This window comes from Chanos chanos, chromosome 4, assembly GCF_902362185.1.
Source record: "Chanos chanos chromosome 4, fChaCha1.1, whole genome shotgun sequence".
Taxonomy (NCBI): domain Eukaryota; kingdom Metazoa; phylum Chordata; class Actinopteri; order Gonorynchiformes; family Chanidae; genus Chanos; species Chanos chanos.
Window position 1 is genome coordinate 45,032,696 of NC_044498.1, and position 18,340 is coordinate 45,051,035.

Genomic DNA, 18,340 nt, shown 5'->3' on the forward strand with positions numbered 1-18,340 from the left:
CAAGTGTTTGTCCTGAATACTAAACTTCTCTTTAGTAAGAGAGTAGCTCTGTGGGATACATTGATAACACATGCAGCAATATCTGTGGGTTTAGACTGCAGTACTTAAGAAGTCTCAGAGAGGAAAATTGTCCTGTCATGTCTGGTACTATTTCAGCTCTTGACACACCTGTGTGCGAGGGTTCTTCTTAAAGAGATTCCTGGAATTCAGGGCGTAGAGCTTGCTCCTCTGCAGCCTTTCTCATTGCCTCTCAGTGAGACTGTACAGCGTTAATGCCATCTAGCTATGACTCCCATTTATGGGAGTATAGACAGCCTTCAGTTTCACTAAGACAGCTGACTGCAACCAGCTCTCAATCTTGTCCCAATTCCAAAACCAACCACATATTGTACTGGAGTTGGAGTTGGAATTGAGAAGGAGCTGGCAGTTGAAATGGAACCTGACTGAGGAGAGCGGCGACGCTCCTGTTAAGTGAAGCGCAGTGTAATCTGAAAGAGAGTCGGTCTCTGTGAGAGTGTAAAAATTCCCTGTGGAGCTGAGGTGAGGATCTCTCGTCTGGTGCGGCGTCTGTATTCAATATTAAAGCACTTCACTGCACAGCCTGGTCTGAAACATCCATTACAGCAAAACACCATTACACAGAGCACCAGAGCACATGCCATTCCACTGGGATGCCCCGTGAAAGGGTATGCGGGGGGGGGGCACGGGGGAGGTAGTCATGGTCATCTCTGGACGAATCCTTGGTTCAATCCTGTTCTTGTGTGGCGCCCCCCCCACCACAACATTAATAAAGGGTTTTATTGGGGCTGGGTAAGGGCAGGGCTGTGGTATTGTGGTTGGGCTGAGCTAGCATGAGAACTGTAGTTTAACCTGTGTTAGCTCTGGCTGGGTTTGGGCTAAGGTTGGATTTTTATTTTAACTTGTCCTATTTGAGGCTTAGTTAAGCTACGTTTATGGTTAAAGTATGTACTGTCTGAACTCGGGTTGGATTAGCATTGGGTTAATGTTATGGTTCATAACTCATGCTTGCTGTGTCGGTGGGTTAGTTGGGGATTACCGTTACAACCTGTGCTAGCTAGGGTGATGTGGTGATAGCGTAGGGTTTGTAATGTAACCTGTGCTAGCTGACATTGGGATGGTCTATTATTTAGTTGGTGTTAAAACCTTTTTCAGGGTTGATACTTGGTGTTTGTTGAGGTCCCTGTGAGAGTTCTTGTTATGAGTGCTGTGACGTGTAGCTGTCACTTCTCAGCCGCTCTGAAATTGGGATCTCAGTGTTCTATGCATGTCTTCTGTGACCATGCATACGCAGCAGGGGAGCAGCAGTGTCACACACACACACACACACACACACACACATTGTTCCCACTCATATCTTTGGCCTTTTATCTGGAATTTGTGCATTTAAATGGAAAACGTAGAAAACGCATAAAATGTTTGATGCAAAAAGAAAAGGAGGGAAAAACTTCCAAAGACACTGCTGGTCCCCTCTGTGCTGCATAATATCAGTATACTAGTGAAACATTATAACAATGTAAGTACACTACACCAGTTAGTGTTTTTCTGCACAAGCCATATGCGACTGTTGCCCGTAGACACGCCACTCTTGGCATGGATATGTGACTCCATTACTATAGAGATTCACAACATGGTGGGCTTAACTGCAGTTTCTAAGTGGTTAAGTGTGACTCTTTGTCTTACTCTGTAAACAAACAAGTGCAATTTGAGCCGATACAGCCCTGTCCAGACTAACTCTTTAATGACGTTCTGCAGTGTGGGACCATGTTGGGACTGAAGCCGGGACTCAAACCAGTGCTGAACACACTGGCTAATGACTGACCGATCCCTTGTGAGGGGTAGCAGTTGCTCCCCCAGCGGAATTACATAATCCACATCTCGCCTTTAGACACAAACATGTTCACACAAACGGAGTGGTGTCAACATCTGACCTGGGCTTTAAGCACAGCAGTCGTCCTTGAAGGGTACAGGGCTGAGTAACACTAACATAACCTGTGCTTCAAAGTAGCAGTAATTATAGCACATTCTCTCTGCATGTGTCAAAACGTCTATTTATGCTGACTCAAATGCCTTTCACCAAACTGGTACTACGAAGAGAACCTTCAAAAGAGTTGAGAATTTTATTTTACAAATCGGCAGAGAATTGAATTTCCTCTTTAAAACAACTATTTTTGTAAAACTGTGAATTTAAAAAAAAAAACAAAAACGGGGGGTAAAAAATCGGAGCAGTAAGACTCTGCAAATACTGAACTCCTCAGAGAGCCTTCAGGTGAAGCTTTCGCTGCAGTGCCTTGGCCGCCAGGAGCCAGCCAATCGCTGGGCGGAGCCGAACGCCAGTGTTGGTGAAAGGAAAACGCCAAATTGCTTGTCTCTTGCGTGTGTGTCAGGCCAGAGGGGACTGCTGAAGAGTGGGAAAGCACTGGAGGGCCGCAGACAGCGCGAAACTTTGAACGCAAACAGAAAACGAATCGATCTCCGCAGCACCTTCGATTCGGTCTGACAAGTTAAATATTTCTATCTATCTCCATAATGGAGATATTTTGGCAGTTTTCTAAAGCATTTGTTGACTTAATTTGTTTGGTTTGGATGTCCTCTTTTCTTAATGCACAGAGGAATATGGTCAGGTCCTCCAGGAGCTATTCCCACTACTACCAGTAAGAAAGCCCTCAAGCCTACACCGCTATACATGTAGAGTTGAGGTTAGAGGACTAAAACAGAGTTTGGTGTCTAAGGGAAAGAGATTCATGTTTTTTACTTGAAGAATAATTGTAGGTTAGAAGCTGTTGGGTTTTTTTGGGTTTTTTTTATTATTAATTTGTTGTATTGGCTGAAGATTGGCTTCAGTGTTCCAGCAAGGCCAAATTGTCAAACAGAAGCACTTTTTAATGAGACTGAAATTGCAGTTGACAGTCTCCTGACAGCTCTTTTCTGGTAGAGCGACATCATAATGATGTCTCATAAAGTAGCCAAGTCGACTAAAGGGTTGTTTCCACCCAAAAACTCCTCTCCTTGTCTCTGACACATTTCACTAAAACCTGCTGCTTTAAAAAAAAGAAGAAGAAGAGGAGAGAGTCATAACATTCGGTCAGAGACTGCCCCTGCAGACAGTATGTCAAGTGTACTCAGGTATTGAGCAGCATTGGCTGAAGTAGTACACAGCAATCCTCATTTTCAGCTGCTCCTAACAGTCCTCACAGAGATACAACTCCCTGGTCACAGTCATCTACAGACACTTAGAGAGGAGCTGCTTTCTGTCTAAATTTGAAGGGCTAGTTATTTCTAATTGCTGCTGAACCAGAATGTTGGCTGGGATCAAGTCTGAGCAATGAATCTAAATGAAGACTTGGAAAAAAAAAAGAGGAGAGAGAGAGAGAAACCAGTGCAGTTTGATTTGCACAGCGTCAGCCGCTCATCCATACAATCCGTCCTCTGGCCATTACGGAATGGCAGAAAGCTTTTTAACTGCAGAGGGCAAATAAGAAAAAAAATTCAAAAACGATATTTCCAAGACCTTACCTCAAAAACCTGTATATCTAATATTTGGAGAGAAAAAAAAACAATTTCAGGCAAGTCTACTTGAAAAGTGCCAAAATAAATGTTTTCATTTTGACTGTTGTTTGATTTTTTTTTGGCTTATTTTGTTGAGTCAAAATTGTTCACTAAAGCTAAATTGAAATTCAGTGATTTGAATATTTGCACAAACCTACTGTAACTCCTGTTTTCTCCTGTGACTGATGCTTTTCTAATCTACATGTTGTATTTATGAAACTGAATAATCCATTAAACTATTTATATGTTACTTTTTGTCTGATTGCTTTTATGGACGTTACCATTTTAATTCTGTTCAGTCAAACGGTATGTGGACCAAGTTCAAGAGGAGCTTCAACTTAAACCTTTCTCTTATTACATCTCTCCTGCCCCAGTTCATTTCAACGCTTTATAAACCCTCCAGTTATGCAACACTAGTGTGTGTGTGTGTGTGTGTGTGTGTGTGTGAGAGAGAGAGGAGAGCGAGAGCAGTGGATTGGCCACATGGTGATAACATCTTTGGAAATGCCAAGACCAACATAAGCACCATTCTCAAGAGCTTACTACCACCAAGGCTATTTATAACTCTGTGTGTGTGCGCGTGTGTGTGTGCGTGTGTGTACATGTGTGTGTGTGAGAGAGAGAGAGCGAGAGTCCATGCCAACGCTTGCCGCTGTTTTTCTGAATTCGGACTCTAATAATGTGTTGTGTCTGGCCTTTTGCCCTAATGTATACATCCCTTTCCTGGCTTATTCACAAACACACCCACATTAACAGTACCCAAATACTTGCAAACACAAACGATATTAAAAAAACAACAAACACACACCCATAATACACATGCACATACACTTATTCTTCCAACTCCCTAGGCACGAATATACAGAGCTGTAGCCCCTGCTTAGAATACAAGTACCCACTTACAAATACAATACCTTACATTACATCAGTGCCACTTTACCTCTCTTTAGAGACCTTGCCCACCCCTCTGCACGCACACACTGACATACACACACACACACACACACACATTGTTTATTTGTATGGGGCAGTGACTTGAAGGAGGGGGGGGGCTATGTTGAAAGCACTGGTTGTTATGACAGCAGCATGAAAACAACATGTTTTGCTCTGTGTATCTCTCCATACTTTTTTGATGATGCAAAACTTACAACTTTCCAACTTGAGTGGTAACTCAGACATGCATGGTGGAACCAGCTGACAAGATTATGACAAATGAACTATTAAAAAAAAAAAAAAAAAACAGAGAAGTCATGTCAAGATTAGAATCTGTATTGTCATTCTAATTGCCTCTCTCATTCCTTGAGGCAGTAGAAATATGATTTTTGGGAACATGCACTGAGTCAGATTATTATGTCATTGTTTTGATTAAAGTTCGGTTGTTGAGCTTGGCTGATGGTATGCATACTGCTCTCTGAGCCGAAGACTTGTAATCAATTTTCTCTCTCCTCGGTTGCTTTCTCTCTGTCTGTCTCTCACTGCTCTCTAGCCCCTGTGGTGTCAAAGCCAGCAGAAAGAATCCCCATATTGCAACACTCACTGATGTTACACTAGCCTGTAAACAAGCTCTTACCATCTGATCCACCTTTTTAAGGCACCTTACAGCGGCCAAGAACTGACACTCAACACTCCTCCTTTATGTAACACACACACACACACACACACACACACACACAGGCAAAACACTTTTACATCAGTGCCAAACAACTGCACTTCTGAAACACATCTCCTTCTCCCAACAGCTGCCCCTGTTTCTGTTAGAATCAGGCGTCTGCCATACCAGTTAATTTCACTCTGTCCTCCAACAACATCTGTGTTTATGCACAGATTTTTCTTATGGCTCATTTTCCAGGCTCAGTACGTCAAAAGCCATGAGGACCGGCATGTTGTTTGTTTCCGTGGTGACGGCGGCAAGCTGTATCTGTGCGGCGTCCCCGGTGTATACCTCACCTTCCCAAACTCGACTTTTATTCATCTTCAGTTCCGCGGCTTTCTCCCCTCGTACGCACACTCTCTTTGCTCCTGGCACCCGCACACGGAAACACACCCAGCTCCGTGGAGCCAGAAGTCCTCCTCGCGGCTCCAGCAACACACACCCCCGGCTCCATGCGGAGTACGCGCACGGAAACGGGTCCCCACGTAGTTCGCACGCGCTCCTTAGCACGAAGTCACACAGCGGCGCGTAATCTTTCTGAGGGGACGTGCGTCCATACAGGCCCAGTCTATACACACCTGGCTGCGGCACGCACACGCTCACTGTCACCTTATTGTCTGTGAGAGTAAGGAGCACATACCGGGACAAGGGGAAGGGAGTGTTCAGCCTTGCGCCAAGAGCCTGGTTGGCATTTGCCGTGGTCTCCTGGTGGCTCTCTGCACTTAGGACAGTGTGTACCTGTATGTCTGGAGAGGAACAGTGGAAAGTTATATTGCAACGTCCCTGAGGCATATTCACCAGCCCACCCGTGTGGCTAAAGTGGGACAGTCCTGCTTCTTGCGTCCGAAGACCCGGACCGCACCAAGGGCCAAGGTCGGGGGGGAACAGGCAGTTCAGATTCACCCCTCTGTTTTTACAATGGAGCAGGAAGTTCCCCACATTCTGGAGCGGTCCGCCGTTATTATTGTAATCCCTTACAAACACAGAGAGGCGGTAGAAGCCTCGGTGCGGGCATAGGACATGACATATCAGCTTATCCGGCGTAATCTGCGTAGCTAGGCAACGCTTGGCGACGGCCGGGTCCAGGTCAGGTTGTGCCAGCTCGCAAAGCATCATCAGCGGCCGAGACGTAGCCAGAACAACTTCGCACTGTCCTCCTTCACCCACCTCAATTGCTTCTCCGCCCGTGCCCGAGCTACAACCCTGGACCCCCAGTTGAGCTGCAGACGCAACCAGCCCCCAGCTCAGGAAGGGGTTATCAGGCAGTGATTGACTGGGCCTTACGCTCGCACACTCCAAATCAAGAGAACAGACCCAGCGTAGCACCCCAGAGTTGCTTTCAGGTCGTGCAAAGAGTTTCAACTCGTAGGTTCCGATCTCCGGGGGCAGCAGACGCAGATTCATCCCCAGATGGGTGACTGAGAGCAGGGCACAGGAGCTGTCAACCTCCCTCTGTCCTTGAACGCCTCGCTGCTTCAGTTCGTATGCAAAAGTCAACGGCCTGGATGAGCTCAGAGACACCGTCGCCTCTCCGTCATCTGTGAGGAAACAACATGCAGACAACTTTCCAGTACGAACTGACACTGTGCAAACTGCATTGAATTGTTATGGATGAGCATCATCGATACTGTCGTGAAGGATCACGAAGATTTAAAGCGTTTGTGAAGTGTGTGTGCACGTGTTTGTATGTGTATGAATATGCGTGGGTTTCCCCATGTCTGTGTGTCTGTGAGACATAATACACTTTTTCAGCATTTTTTTTTTTTCGTCTGTTTTCCAGTTTCTTGCCTTGGTATCAGGAGGCTGCAGTGTGTTGTTTGGCTAGGGTATTCCCTCACTTTCACTAAAGGAAGTCTCAGTAACAATGGCTCTGTCATTCTCCCTCCCTCCCTTTCTATCTCTCTCTCTCTTTTTTCCTTTCCCTTGAGACTGCTAATCTCGATAGTGCACAATAACCGTCTTCATAAACAGTGAATAAGCTATTTTTAGATTGTCTGATCCATGGGCCCAAAGGGACTCAGCTTGAGTTAATGCCAAGAATCAATTGTCATAATGGTCTTTGTGTGTATGTGTGTGTATGTGTGTGTGTGTGTGTGTGTGTGTGCGCGTGTGTGTGTATGTTTATTACCTGTGGTGAGCTTGTATTGTTTGGGTTGTGTGAGCGTTAATCCCAAGGTGAAAAATGCCGAGGTCTTTAGCGCTCTCTGCTCAAACTCTTCCACAGAGATGGGCGTGGACAACAGTTGCCAATGCTGGTCGTCAGGGAAGTGGGTTTCGATAAACTCACTGGGCTCAGTCAGGAAGTAGAAATCATCGAATCTGAGACAAACATGCACACACACACACACACACACACACACACGCAAACACGCAAACACGCGATGAGTTGCTTTAATTCTTTACTAGTTTGTTTCATCAAATTTATCTTAGTTATATAGTATATAATATATGTACTATATATATCTACATATTATATATATAGTGATATAATCTGAAACTAGGGACAAGATCTTGTTTTAAATTGTGATTGCCATTGGCATTGTCAATCTGGATTTATCTCTGCTGTCCCTAGTATTACCTTTCCTTGAAAGTTTTGGTTTCCATGTCAACAGTGCCAGCCCCCCAGCAGGCGTCCAGCAGGCCCCACTGACCACCCACCCAGACGGCGTTCCACATGTGATCTGACTGCTTGTCTGCCAGTCTCTGGCCGGCCTGGTGCCCAATGCCCTTACTGAACCCACTCACTTCTTGGCACTCAATGCCCACCTCCCTACAGATGACATATACAGAAGAAGGAACAGCCGGGATCACATCAAGTGTGTGTGTGTGTGTGTATGTGTGTGAAAGAGAGAGAGAGAGAGAGGCAGAGAGACAGAGAATGTACTTGTTCATGCGTACATAGTACCTGCACATCTCCAGACAAATGCTAGAATATCCACAGCATACGCCCCGCCCCTCTTTAATGACCTCATCAGGAGAGCAGAGCTTCTGAGATAGACCCAGATACCCTTCCAGATCGTACTCTACACACACACACAGACACACACACACACACACATGCAAAACACAAAAATATTTATGTATTGTAATCAAGTACATTAGCATCCCTGTTGCCATCAAAGTCGTGCAGCATAGTATGCAGCACAGTTTGCTTCATTGCAAATGCGAGAGAGAGAGAGAGAGAGAGAGAAAGAGAAAGAGAAATAAAAAGAGAGAGAGAGAGAGAGAGAGCACGTTGTGGCTTGATGTGTGTGTGTATATGCCCTCACTTATGTTATGACAGAGCCAGACCCATATGGCTCTGAGTTTTTCCAGCTCATTTCTGGCTCCTTGAGTAACTGAGCGAGCGATGCTTTTGGCTGAGAACTCTCCCTTCTCCTTTAGCTGAAACACACAAACACACAACCAAACACAGGGCTTCTTCTGATGAAGACAAACACATGCATATTTCATCAAATTACACTCATGCATTGAAAAATGAATCATCAGAGAATTCCATTCCACACTGTCCTCAACCTGACGGCACAGGAGTTTAAGCAGTAGAGATCAGTGTAGACTGAACAGTTGAATTCTACCCTCAGAGTGTTCATTGTGTGTTACCTCTATGCATTCTCACAAGGATGTGTTCCTGTGTGTATATATTACCTGTCTCCCCACGTTGATAGCATGAGTGTCAACTCTGTGAAAGACCTCAGAGCTTCTAAAGAGGTGTTTGCGTGGCTTCCTTTGGGAGATGTTTTCTGTGGGTGAACAGGGTCTCTGGAACTGTTTGTCTACAAAAGTGTGTGAATTGATTTTCCCAGGTTTGGTGTCAGGACTAGGCTGAGTGAAGAACTTTGTGGGCTCGTCGTTGCTCTTTGTCACAGTGCTCCTCTTCCTCACGCTCACACACTTTGCCGCGCTCTCCACCGATAACTGACGCTTCGTGCTTGGTCGCTGCTCCTCACATGTTAATCCCGCCCACTTCTCAAACACCGCCCTACGTGACACCACTCCTTCCAGTGCTGGCATGATGGGGTGTGGCTTACACGGACCTCCTGCTGGTGACAGAGATTTTTTTCCCTCCTTCCTTTTATCTAGAGGGTGTTTAGTGGTTTCTTGGATCCTTCTGAACCCTACCTCTAAGCTGCCACTTGCTGGGAATTCCAATTGTGCATTCTGCCATTCCGACTGGGTGTTCTGAGGTTGCAGTTCTGCATTCTCATGTTCTCCTCCTGCATTCTGTGGCTTTTGGTTCTCACATTCATGTTTTGGCTCTGAACTGTCCTGCTCCGGCTCTGTGTTCTGGTGCTCCGTGTTGTGATTTGGGTCTTGGATCAGCCTGAGGGGTCCTGACGGCTGAGGTTGGTTGGTTTGAACGTGGCAAGAGGAGCAGGTGATTGGGAAGGAGAATCTCTGAGCCTCACTGTCCGTCATCATGGCTGTCACAACAACTGCTGGGACGGAAACGTAGAGCTTTGAGTGCAATACCAAAGATATTTACACAAATCCTGTCTAACAGTCCTCCCTGGCATCTCACACAGTATTGAGTGGCGCAAAAGAAGTAACAAGCTTTCTGCAAACAAACATGCAAATGGATCCACAGACATGCACAGACTGACTGGAGCTCTTACCCTGTTGAGGTCCAGCTTTAGTCCTTTGGGTGTCTTTCAGTGTAATTGCTGCTCTGTCACAGAGAGAGAGAGAGAGAGAGAGAGAGAGAGAGAAAGAGAGTGTGAAACTTTGAATAGATTGTCTATGAGATGAGACTATTAGGACAAGATTTTGTGTTGTCCTCTGTTACAGGGTTACAGGGGTCTCTATATATCCCTGTGTCCAACCCTCTGATGGAATAACAACCTAAAAATACACATGGACTAACCCGAGCAACCAATGAGCTATGACAGATGGAGAGAGAGAGAGAGAGACTTTGACAAGAACAGTAACAATGGACAGATAAGAGCCTTCAGACACATGTGTGCACAAATATCCAGCATGCAAGCTAGCTGGGCAATCCTGCAGCACATTGTGGTAATGTGATTCAGTGTGTGGGAAAATGATGGAGGGTCTGCTTGTGCCATTTGGTTCAAAACTGATTTGCTTCCAGATGAGACTGCAGTTGTATAATAGAATATGAGGGTACATTTCACATCTTCCCATACAGAAAGACGTATTACATTAGCACAAACAATTTCCTCCATAAAAAGACCACACATAAAAAAACTCGCAGGCATTTCACTATGTTATGTAATGTCTCCCATCATTCTCTCTATCACCTAGTGAACTCCCGAACATAAAGATCAAGTCTTGGTGGATACTGTCACTAGGTAGAGGAAAACACAGCAACACTTCAGTCCAAATATAGAAACCATATCCCCAAAAAACACCCTGATTGGTTCGGGCACCGTGTCAGACAGGATTTGCTGTAGGTTCTCAAGGGTCTTCTCACATCCTCACTCACCCCCTTCAAATTTTAGCAGCCAAAATTACTCCCCTCTAATTTGGCAACCTTCCAAAATATGATAAACCTCCAATGTGTTTATGTATTTGCCCCTTTACCTCTCTGGAACAGCACCAGTTTTGTACAGGTCTCATTTACCTCTGGACTGTACCATGCTGATGGACAGGAGTTCCCTGAGGGTTCTGTTTGGCATCGATTATTGTTCTGCTTTTGGCAGCCAGGGCAGAGCGTTAGGATACATGAATGTTTCAGACAGCCCATAAAGAGGAACCTAACTTTGTAGAACCTACTAAACGAAAGACTGAGATTTTTAATCAAACTGTCCTTGTTATAAGTTGTCAAACAATGGCATGACATCATAATGCATAGTTGAATATTTGAGCATCAGTGGAACATTATATCTATCTGTGTTTGTGTTTGCCTACTAAGTTTCACTTCATATGCACTCAGTTTTTTCTTGTTTGATAAACCACTCTTGGTACTTACATCGTTAAAGCAATGTATTTAAACCTTGTAGGCAATGGCAGGCGAGCTGCATAAAACATTTGCTTTAGAGAGGAAATATCAAAAGTTTCAACAATAATGGAAAAATAGCAAGATCTACTTTTTAGGTGTTTTCTGGTCTGCACTCACTTTTTTTTTCTTACACATAAAATTTTCATGACAACAATGCTCTTTCGACAAATAGATTAATCTAAATAATGCCATTAGATAAATGGCATTCCGGTACTGTACATGCAAGGGACAAAAGATTTGTAAAGCTTTTCAAGAATAACAAAGATAACAGAGCATACTTTAAACGTGACTACCGCCAGAGCCAACAACCCCAGTTGTCGTTTCCGGCGCCTACAGCTACCTTCCTGAGGGGTCGGGCTTCTCAGTGCACGATTGGCTCAAATCAACGTACTTTTGTTCAACTTCACTGGAAGGGCGCGTGCTGCTGTCATTCACACCTGCAGAACACGCGCGTATGGTGCCAGTGAGACGTCTGTCTGTCGTTTTGAGCAGTTCATGATTCAGTGTTGTAATGTGACCCCAATTATGAATTTAAACCGTAATTTTGTGGAAAAATGTGATTTTTAACTTCTACGACGCGCCAGACTTCAAGGGAACATGAAAACAGACAGGGACCCAGGAGATATGAGAGGAGTCACAGTCAACCGTTTTGCTGAAGGTAAGACACAATTTTCTATGCTCTTAGGTTGGATTTTCAGCAAAAAGTGGCCTTAATCAAAGAGTACCATAGCATAGTTTGGATTAAAAAACATATTAAGTAAGCTACGTCCTGTCAGTTGTGTAATAGTGAATGATGCTCCGTATTTTCGGATAACTGGTACGTTATTGCCGTCTTCTGAAAACTTCTAGAACGCAGTGTGGTAATCTCCGACGTAGCCAAAACTTCCTCTCCATCATCTGCAGACCTTCCTAGTCGACTAAATTTTAAAGGCCATCTGCATACACAAGGCCAAGGGCATTGTCACCGCAAGTCTGGCTGACACACACTCACTCACACACACACTCACGCACGCGCGCGCTCGCGCAAACTTACTTACCAGCATATAAGAGTCTCGCACACTCAAACTGCTGGTGGAATTCTCCGAGCCAGAGTGAGCAAAACCTTGTACTGAAGGTCAAGTTTTGAAACTTTCCCTGAAGTTCCTCAGACATATATCCTGCTGTCTGGGCTCTTGGGTGAGGACTTGAATTCATTCAATTGAGTTGTGCCGGCTGGTTTTTATATGCAGGCTAGAGAAATATACTGTATATCACTGTTTCCCTGCGCTCTCCATCTTGGCTACAAATGTCCACTTTAAGTTTTTGTTGCTCGCTGAATAGGGAATGAATAGAAATCTCTTTTTGTCCTACATACAAAATAGCTGATCATAAGTCTCATCGGATCATGTTTTCAGGGAAATGAAAGGCAGAGAGAATGATGGGATGAGCTTGTGCCATCTCTTTTGATCTGTCCGTCATCTTGCTGTCGGTTTGAAGGAGTATCAAAACAGTCTGCGCTGAGGTGTTTAGGCAGACTGATTAGAGTAAGCCACATGTCTTTAAGTTTAAGAATAAACAAAAAACCAGAAATTAATCCCTCATAAGCAATATAGGTCACCTTTCTAAGCCTTACATAAAAACATACACTTAAATATGTAGACTACAGGTAAAGACATGATCATTATTACATTAGGTAGTATTGTATATATCTGGTTATCTGTCCTATAAGGTTTGTAGAAATGTTTCGGACTTGTGGTTTTTTAACTAGATTTAATTAGCTTTTAATTGGGCTTTGAAAGAAACTGTCACAAGGAACTGAGTAATATGACTGGCCTGATAGATATGTTGATGTCAAGCTTTGTATGAAGCTTGATGGTGTATTCTAGTGGTGTGTCTGAGGTTTCCACCTGTGTCATCCACAGTGTATGAAGGTGTAGTCAGTGCATGGACACTATGATTTTGAAGATATCTTCGCATCCTAAAGATATAGCTGGAGTTCTGTAGGATATCCTAGTGTTAAACTTATTTTATTGTCTTTTTTGCATCACTCTATGAATATAGCTCATATTTGTCTCAAAATGATTATTTATTCTCTCGCAACGATTATTTATTTGACAAATATTTACAGTGCAGTATTTTCTGTATATCATGTCAGGTCTCTCACACACACACATCCACACAAACACACACACACACACACTCTTACACAGATACATAATGTGGTCCAGGGGAAGGAAGGTCCACCCTCTGTTGTTTGGTAACTATGAGCTCTTCCTGCAGTCACACCAGAACTTTGTGTATCCATGTGTGTGTTTATCTATGTGTGTGTTTAATATCTGTGTGTGTGTGTGTGTGTGTGTGTGTGCATGTGTGCGTGTGTCTGTTTATGAGTGTGCATGTGCACACGTGTGCACATGTGTGTACAATGCAATTTTTGTATGTGTTTGTCTGTGATTTGTTTTGTGACACAGAGTGGCACTATGAACCAGGGCAATGAGGTTTAAAGAAACGGAAAGAGAAAGAGAGGATGTATGCAATGAGAATGAGCAACAACTAAACGTACGACAGGATTGGCGCTATGGTCAGATCAGTCAGCGACACTCTGCCCAAAGTGCAACTGTCAGCAGTAATTACCCATAAATTCCTTGTCTGAATGGAAAGACAACAAACATTTCCTGTGAAGCATATGATTGGATGTTCTCTTTGAGGGCAATAGGAAATGATGTCAGAAGGCACAGCTTTCACATTTCAAGTATGTATTTGTTTGTCTGTCTTGAGTTTTTGTGTTCGAATCTTACAGATAAGTAACAGCTTCGGCTGTGCCAGTGTTTGGGTTTGTAGTTTGGTCTGTGGTGCTTCCAGGTAGAAGCTTTGCAGTGACCCATGATGAACACTAGAGGGCAATGTGCCATTCCCCTTCCCATGACTGAAATAACTTGCAGTAACTCCTTGTTCCAGTGCAGACACACCATTCACTTCCTCTAGCCTAAACAATTTATGGGCAGTTCCATTTCAAAGACTGGGTGAACATGACATGTGTTTGTGTGCTGTGAGGAGTTGGGGTATGCAGTTAAGGGAGGGGGGTGCAGTGGTTGCGTTAGAGTCTTTCGGGCATTCCTGAACATTATTGTCCAACTCATAGACAATAGAGAGGACACAGGTCATTCCTCACTCTCTGTGCCCATGTCTTCCTGTGTCCTTTCTGCATGCCAGACAAGCAATCGCTTTCCCAAAAAGGGTTTTTGTGTCAGCTGCTGCAGCGTTGTCTTCTTTTGCCCACTGTAACTACACCTACTGTTTTAAAACTGTTTCTCCTGTTTGTCGACTAATGGGGGTATTAACATAAGTGCATGCTGATGGATCTCTGAGTAGGCGTGTGTTTTGTTTTATTTTGCTCCTCCATCATTTTCTAACAGCTGAGATTTAAACCCGTTTACTGGGTGAGGGTCTCTGACTGGAGAGTAAGAAGAAAAAAAACGAAACAACAAAAAACAACTGGTATCAAATTACAAAAACCAAGAAAAAAAGAAACAACTGACATATGAATTCAAAGAGACATACAGACAAATATGAATTCAAACAGACAAACTGGAAGAATAGTTAGTAGATAGATTAGGGTTTTACATGAACCATTTGGATAACAGTTCACCCCGTGATAAATGTAGTGGTGGACTGTTGGGCAGTATATCAGTGGCAACAATATGAAGTTCAGGCAAAGGTCAGACAAAAGGTCTTGAGATGAGAAGTAAAAAGAGCTGACTTTGTCTGAATAAAAGAGTCTCTGAGCGATTCATGTCGAGTTTTTAGTAGTGCTTCAGATGAAGTGCAGACATATATTCATTTGTCATTGTTGGATAAAACAGGCCTAAGTTATAATATAAGATTACAGTGAGAGAAAGTTTAAGAGGCTTTGATGCTTACTTGCAGGCAACAGAATGATCCCCAAAGAAAGGGAAACTCCTAACTCTACATATATAGATAAATGATTTGATCAGAGTCATATATATTTGATAACTGTCTGGAAAACTCAGCTGATGCAAGAATAGGTTTGAAAGATATATTTTCAGCTCGAGGGAAAGTTGAGTGTGAGGACGCACATCAAAATGCAAATTAGTCTCACTGAAAAGTTAACGCCCACTCGGCTTGGTGCAAAACCAACAAAAAGTGTCAGATTGACGTTAACTGTCCTCATTTCTGGTATATTCTAGTTGAACTTAACAGCATTACTTCTTGGAGCAAACCAAACACCATTGTATAAAACAAATTTGTGCTTAAGCTGGTTTTGTATTCTGCGGGCAGCAGATGCAGTCAGTGCACATTCAGCAAAAAAACTTTTGCAGTAACTGAAATATACTGTTGTTTAACCGTCACTTACATTTAGTTTTAATTCGGGGGAAGACTTGCTTAATGCCAAAGCATTGACTGATTGCCACAGGGCTACAGTCAGACTGTTCAAATGAAAGAGTCCCCCCCCCCCCCCCCCCCCCTCCCGTTTCCGTGTGATTTTCTTTGTCTTCTTGGACTGCATGCTTCTAGCAGTGGCCACTGTATCAGCTCAAATTTTATGTGATGTATCTGCTTTTGTCTCACAGCCCTTACAGAAATTAACCATTGAAAAGTACCTTATGTAATACAGAGAGTGGGGTTTCTTCATACCCCACTTCAGCAGAGAACAATGAAAATGCTTATTTAAAATTTGGAATACATTTTATGTCTCCATGCATGCTTTTATATCTCGCACAGTCTGTACATGGGATGTGTACTTACACTCATCAGAACCTGGAATTCAGTCAGTATCGCCAAGTTCACACACACACACACACACACACACACACATACACACACAGACTCACACCCACAACAATAAAATTCCCTTTTACATGCTGCCGGCAGGTGTGTTCTGTGAAACTACCCTTTGATGCCAATTAAATGGAGAGAGGATTAGAGGGTTTTACGATTTTTTATAACACTCTTAATAAAAGGCAGATCCACCGCCCATGTACACCCTTCTCACACACACACACACACACACACACACACAGAGAGAGAAACTTAAACTGTAATAACACAGTCTGATTCTTTGCCTTTTGGCTGTCCATTGCAGTGTTGGTCAATGATAGGAACATTCTTGAGAACAGGCCTGAACACTTCAAAGCTACACTGTGGCGTTGGCTAACAAGACAACTACAGGTCTCACCTGCACACACACACAAACACACACACATGTGCACGCTATGACACAAAGACAGCTTAAGGCATATACTCATCTAGCCGTAAACATAATCATAAAAAGACAGTTCCTTTCACTCCTGTTTCCTGACTTCCTCTGTGATGCATTGGTGTAGTGGCACAGTATACGCCAGTGTAGTAACATACAAACTGCATTCACACACACACACACCGACTCTCACACACCAAAATCCTAACAACACTGCAGACACCAGGCAGCTCCGTATTCCTTATTCAGTATTAAATAACACACTGTGGGAGTCCTGCACATCCTGTGAGTCAGTAAACAAACAACCCAACACTTGAAAAACCCAAACCTGATAACCACAGCTTGATGACTTCTTCAGAAAACCTTAAAACACAACAGTTGAATAACTAAACAGTCAAGTCCAAAAACAAACAGTAGCCCTGCATTCAACACCCACTCACTTGATCAACCAGTTAATAGTGTAAAGTTAATGGTCTGACTCATTTCAATAACTCAACTCTCCTTTGCATAGTAACCAACCAATGGCATTTCAGCAGACAACCATTCTGGTGGTATAGAGTCAGGTCTCAGAGGACTGTGCAAGCCTGAGCCTTGGTATCTTCCTGCTCCCCCCTCCTCCTCTTGCCAATTTCTTTCTTTCGAAGAAGAAGTACTTTATTTGTCACACACACACACACTGAGCGGTGAGCAGTGAAATGCAGCTTCTGCATTTAACCCATCCTAACACCAGTGAGCACACACACACACACACACACACACACACACACACACACACACACACACTAGAGCAGTGAGACACACACTACGAGCTAGGAGCAGTGGGCAACCGCTGGCGCCAGCGCCCGGGGACGAACTCCAGGTCTTTATGCCAGTGCCCTGGTCAAGGTCGCTGACAGGAGCACTGAGCCTAGCATACATGTCTTTGTGATGGGAGGAAACCGGAGCACCCGGAGGAGTCCCATGCAAACACGGGGAGAGCATGCAAACTCCACACAGAAACCATGTGACCATTCAGTCAACAGCTTATTTATTTATACCAGTCAAGATTATTTAAATATCATTTCCTTCATCGTGTTACCCCCATGTAACATTACCTCACTAATATTTTAGTCAGTCCTGGGACCTAACCAGCACCACTAACCAACACCTGATTGCTACCTGGACATCTATCTATCTATCTATCTATCTATCTATCTATCTATCTATCTATCTATCTATCTATCTATCTATCTATCTATCTATCTATCTATCTATCTATCTATGTCTGTCTGCCTGTTTGTTTGTTTAACTTTTTTAAATTGTATCAAAACATCCCTCAGTTTGTCATTTGATTACAAATGCCCCACTGTACTTTTGGTTTGTGTGAGATCAAATTAGGACCATTCACTCAACCGCAGCTCCCTAACACACATAACCATTATGCTATGGTTTAAACCCATAGGATCACACGAGCTCATATACACACATACATACACATACACGTACACGCGCACTAATACACGCACACACCGAACACACCCACACAAACGCAAATTCACGACAAGGAGACACAAACGCATGTAAATGGTCTGAGCTAGGATTCAGAGCTGCGGGACCGTTTGGGTAGACCATTGAAATTGAGGCACTAGGACCCAGAGTCACAGCTCAGAGGAGGCAAAGCAAGGCTGACTCACAGAATCTGTCTGAGCAGAGAGAGAGCGACAACAGAGTGAGAGAGAGAGAGAGAGAGAGAGAGAGAGAGAGAGAGAGAGAGCGAGCGAGAGAGAGAGAGAGGGAGCAAGAGAGGGAGAGAGAGAGAGAGAGAGAGAGGGAGAGAGAGAGAGAGAGAGAGAGAGCGAGAGAGAAGGGAGAGAGAGAGAGAGAGAGGAAAGGGAGAGAGAGAGAGAGAGAGAGAGACAGAAAGACAGGGTAGAGAGGAGGAGAGCGGAGCAGAGGTGATCTTGCTCTCATTACTCTCTGGACCATAGGA

At 43.9% G+C, this 18,340-nt stretch overlaps 2 protein-coding genes across 2 annotated transcripts in view; one reads left to right on the top strand and one right to left on the bottom strand.

Annotated features, from left to right (window-relative positions):
- Positions 1-5,398: 5,398 nt before the first annotated feature.
- On the bottom strand, positions 5,399-9,634 carry ky (kyphoscoliosis peptidase). Its single transcript, XM_030772368.1, has 7 exons — positions 9,037-9,634; positions 8,864-8,991; positions 8,488-8,602; positions 8,124-8,241; positions 7,797-7,988; positions 7,347-7,537; positions 5,399-6,756 (listed from the first exon to the last, which is right to left on the bottom strand). Exons 1-7 carry the CDS (start codon positions 9,632-9,634, stop codon positions 5,399-5,401), a joined length of 2,700 nt encoding a protein of 899 aa, XP_030628228.1.
- Positions 9,635-11,771: 2,137 nt separating this feature from the next.
- The window catches only part of slc4a11 (solute carrier family 4 member 11), a 44,498-nt gene continuing 37,929 nt past the window's right edge, over positions 11,772-18,340 (top strand). The window contains exon 1 of the mRNA XM_030772369.1: positions 11,772-11,832. Within this exon, the coding sequence (XP_030628229.1) occupies positions 11,772-11,832 (61 nt within the window). The remainder of the gene's footprint in view (positions 11,833-18,340) is intronic.

What these genes read in the sequence shown, in the direction of transcription:
- ky (XM_030772368.1), bottom strand. Translation starts at nt 9,634, where the DNA reads ATGACGGACAGTGAGGCTCAGAGATTCTCCTTCCCAATCACCTGCTCC. An exon ending in AAAGTTCTTCACTCAGCCTA is followed by an intron (nt 8,992 to 9,036) that starts GTCCTGACACCA and finishes ACACTTTTGTAG; the next exon opens with ACAAACAGTTCCAGAGACCC. An exon ending in ACCAAAACTTTCAAGGAAAG is followed by an intron (nt 7,538 to 7,796) that starts GTAATACTAGGG and finishes TGTTTGTCTCAG; the next exon opens with ATTCGATGATTTCTACTTCC.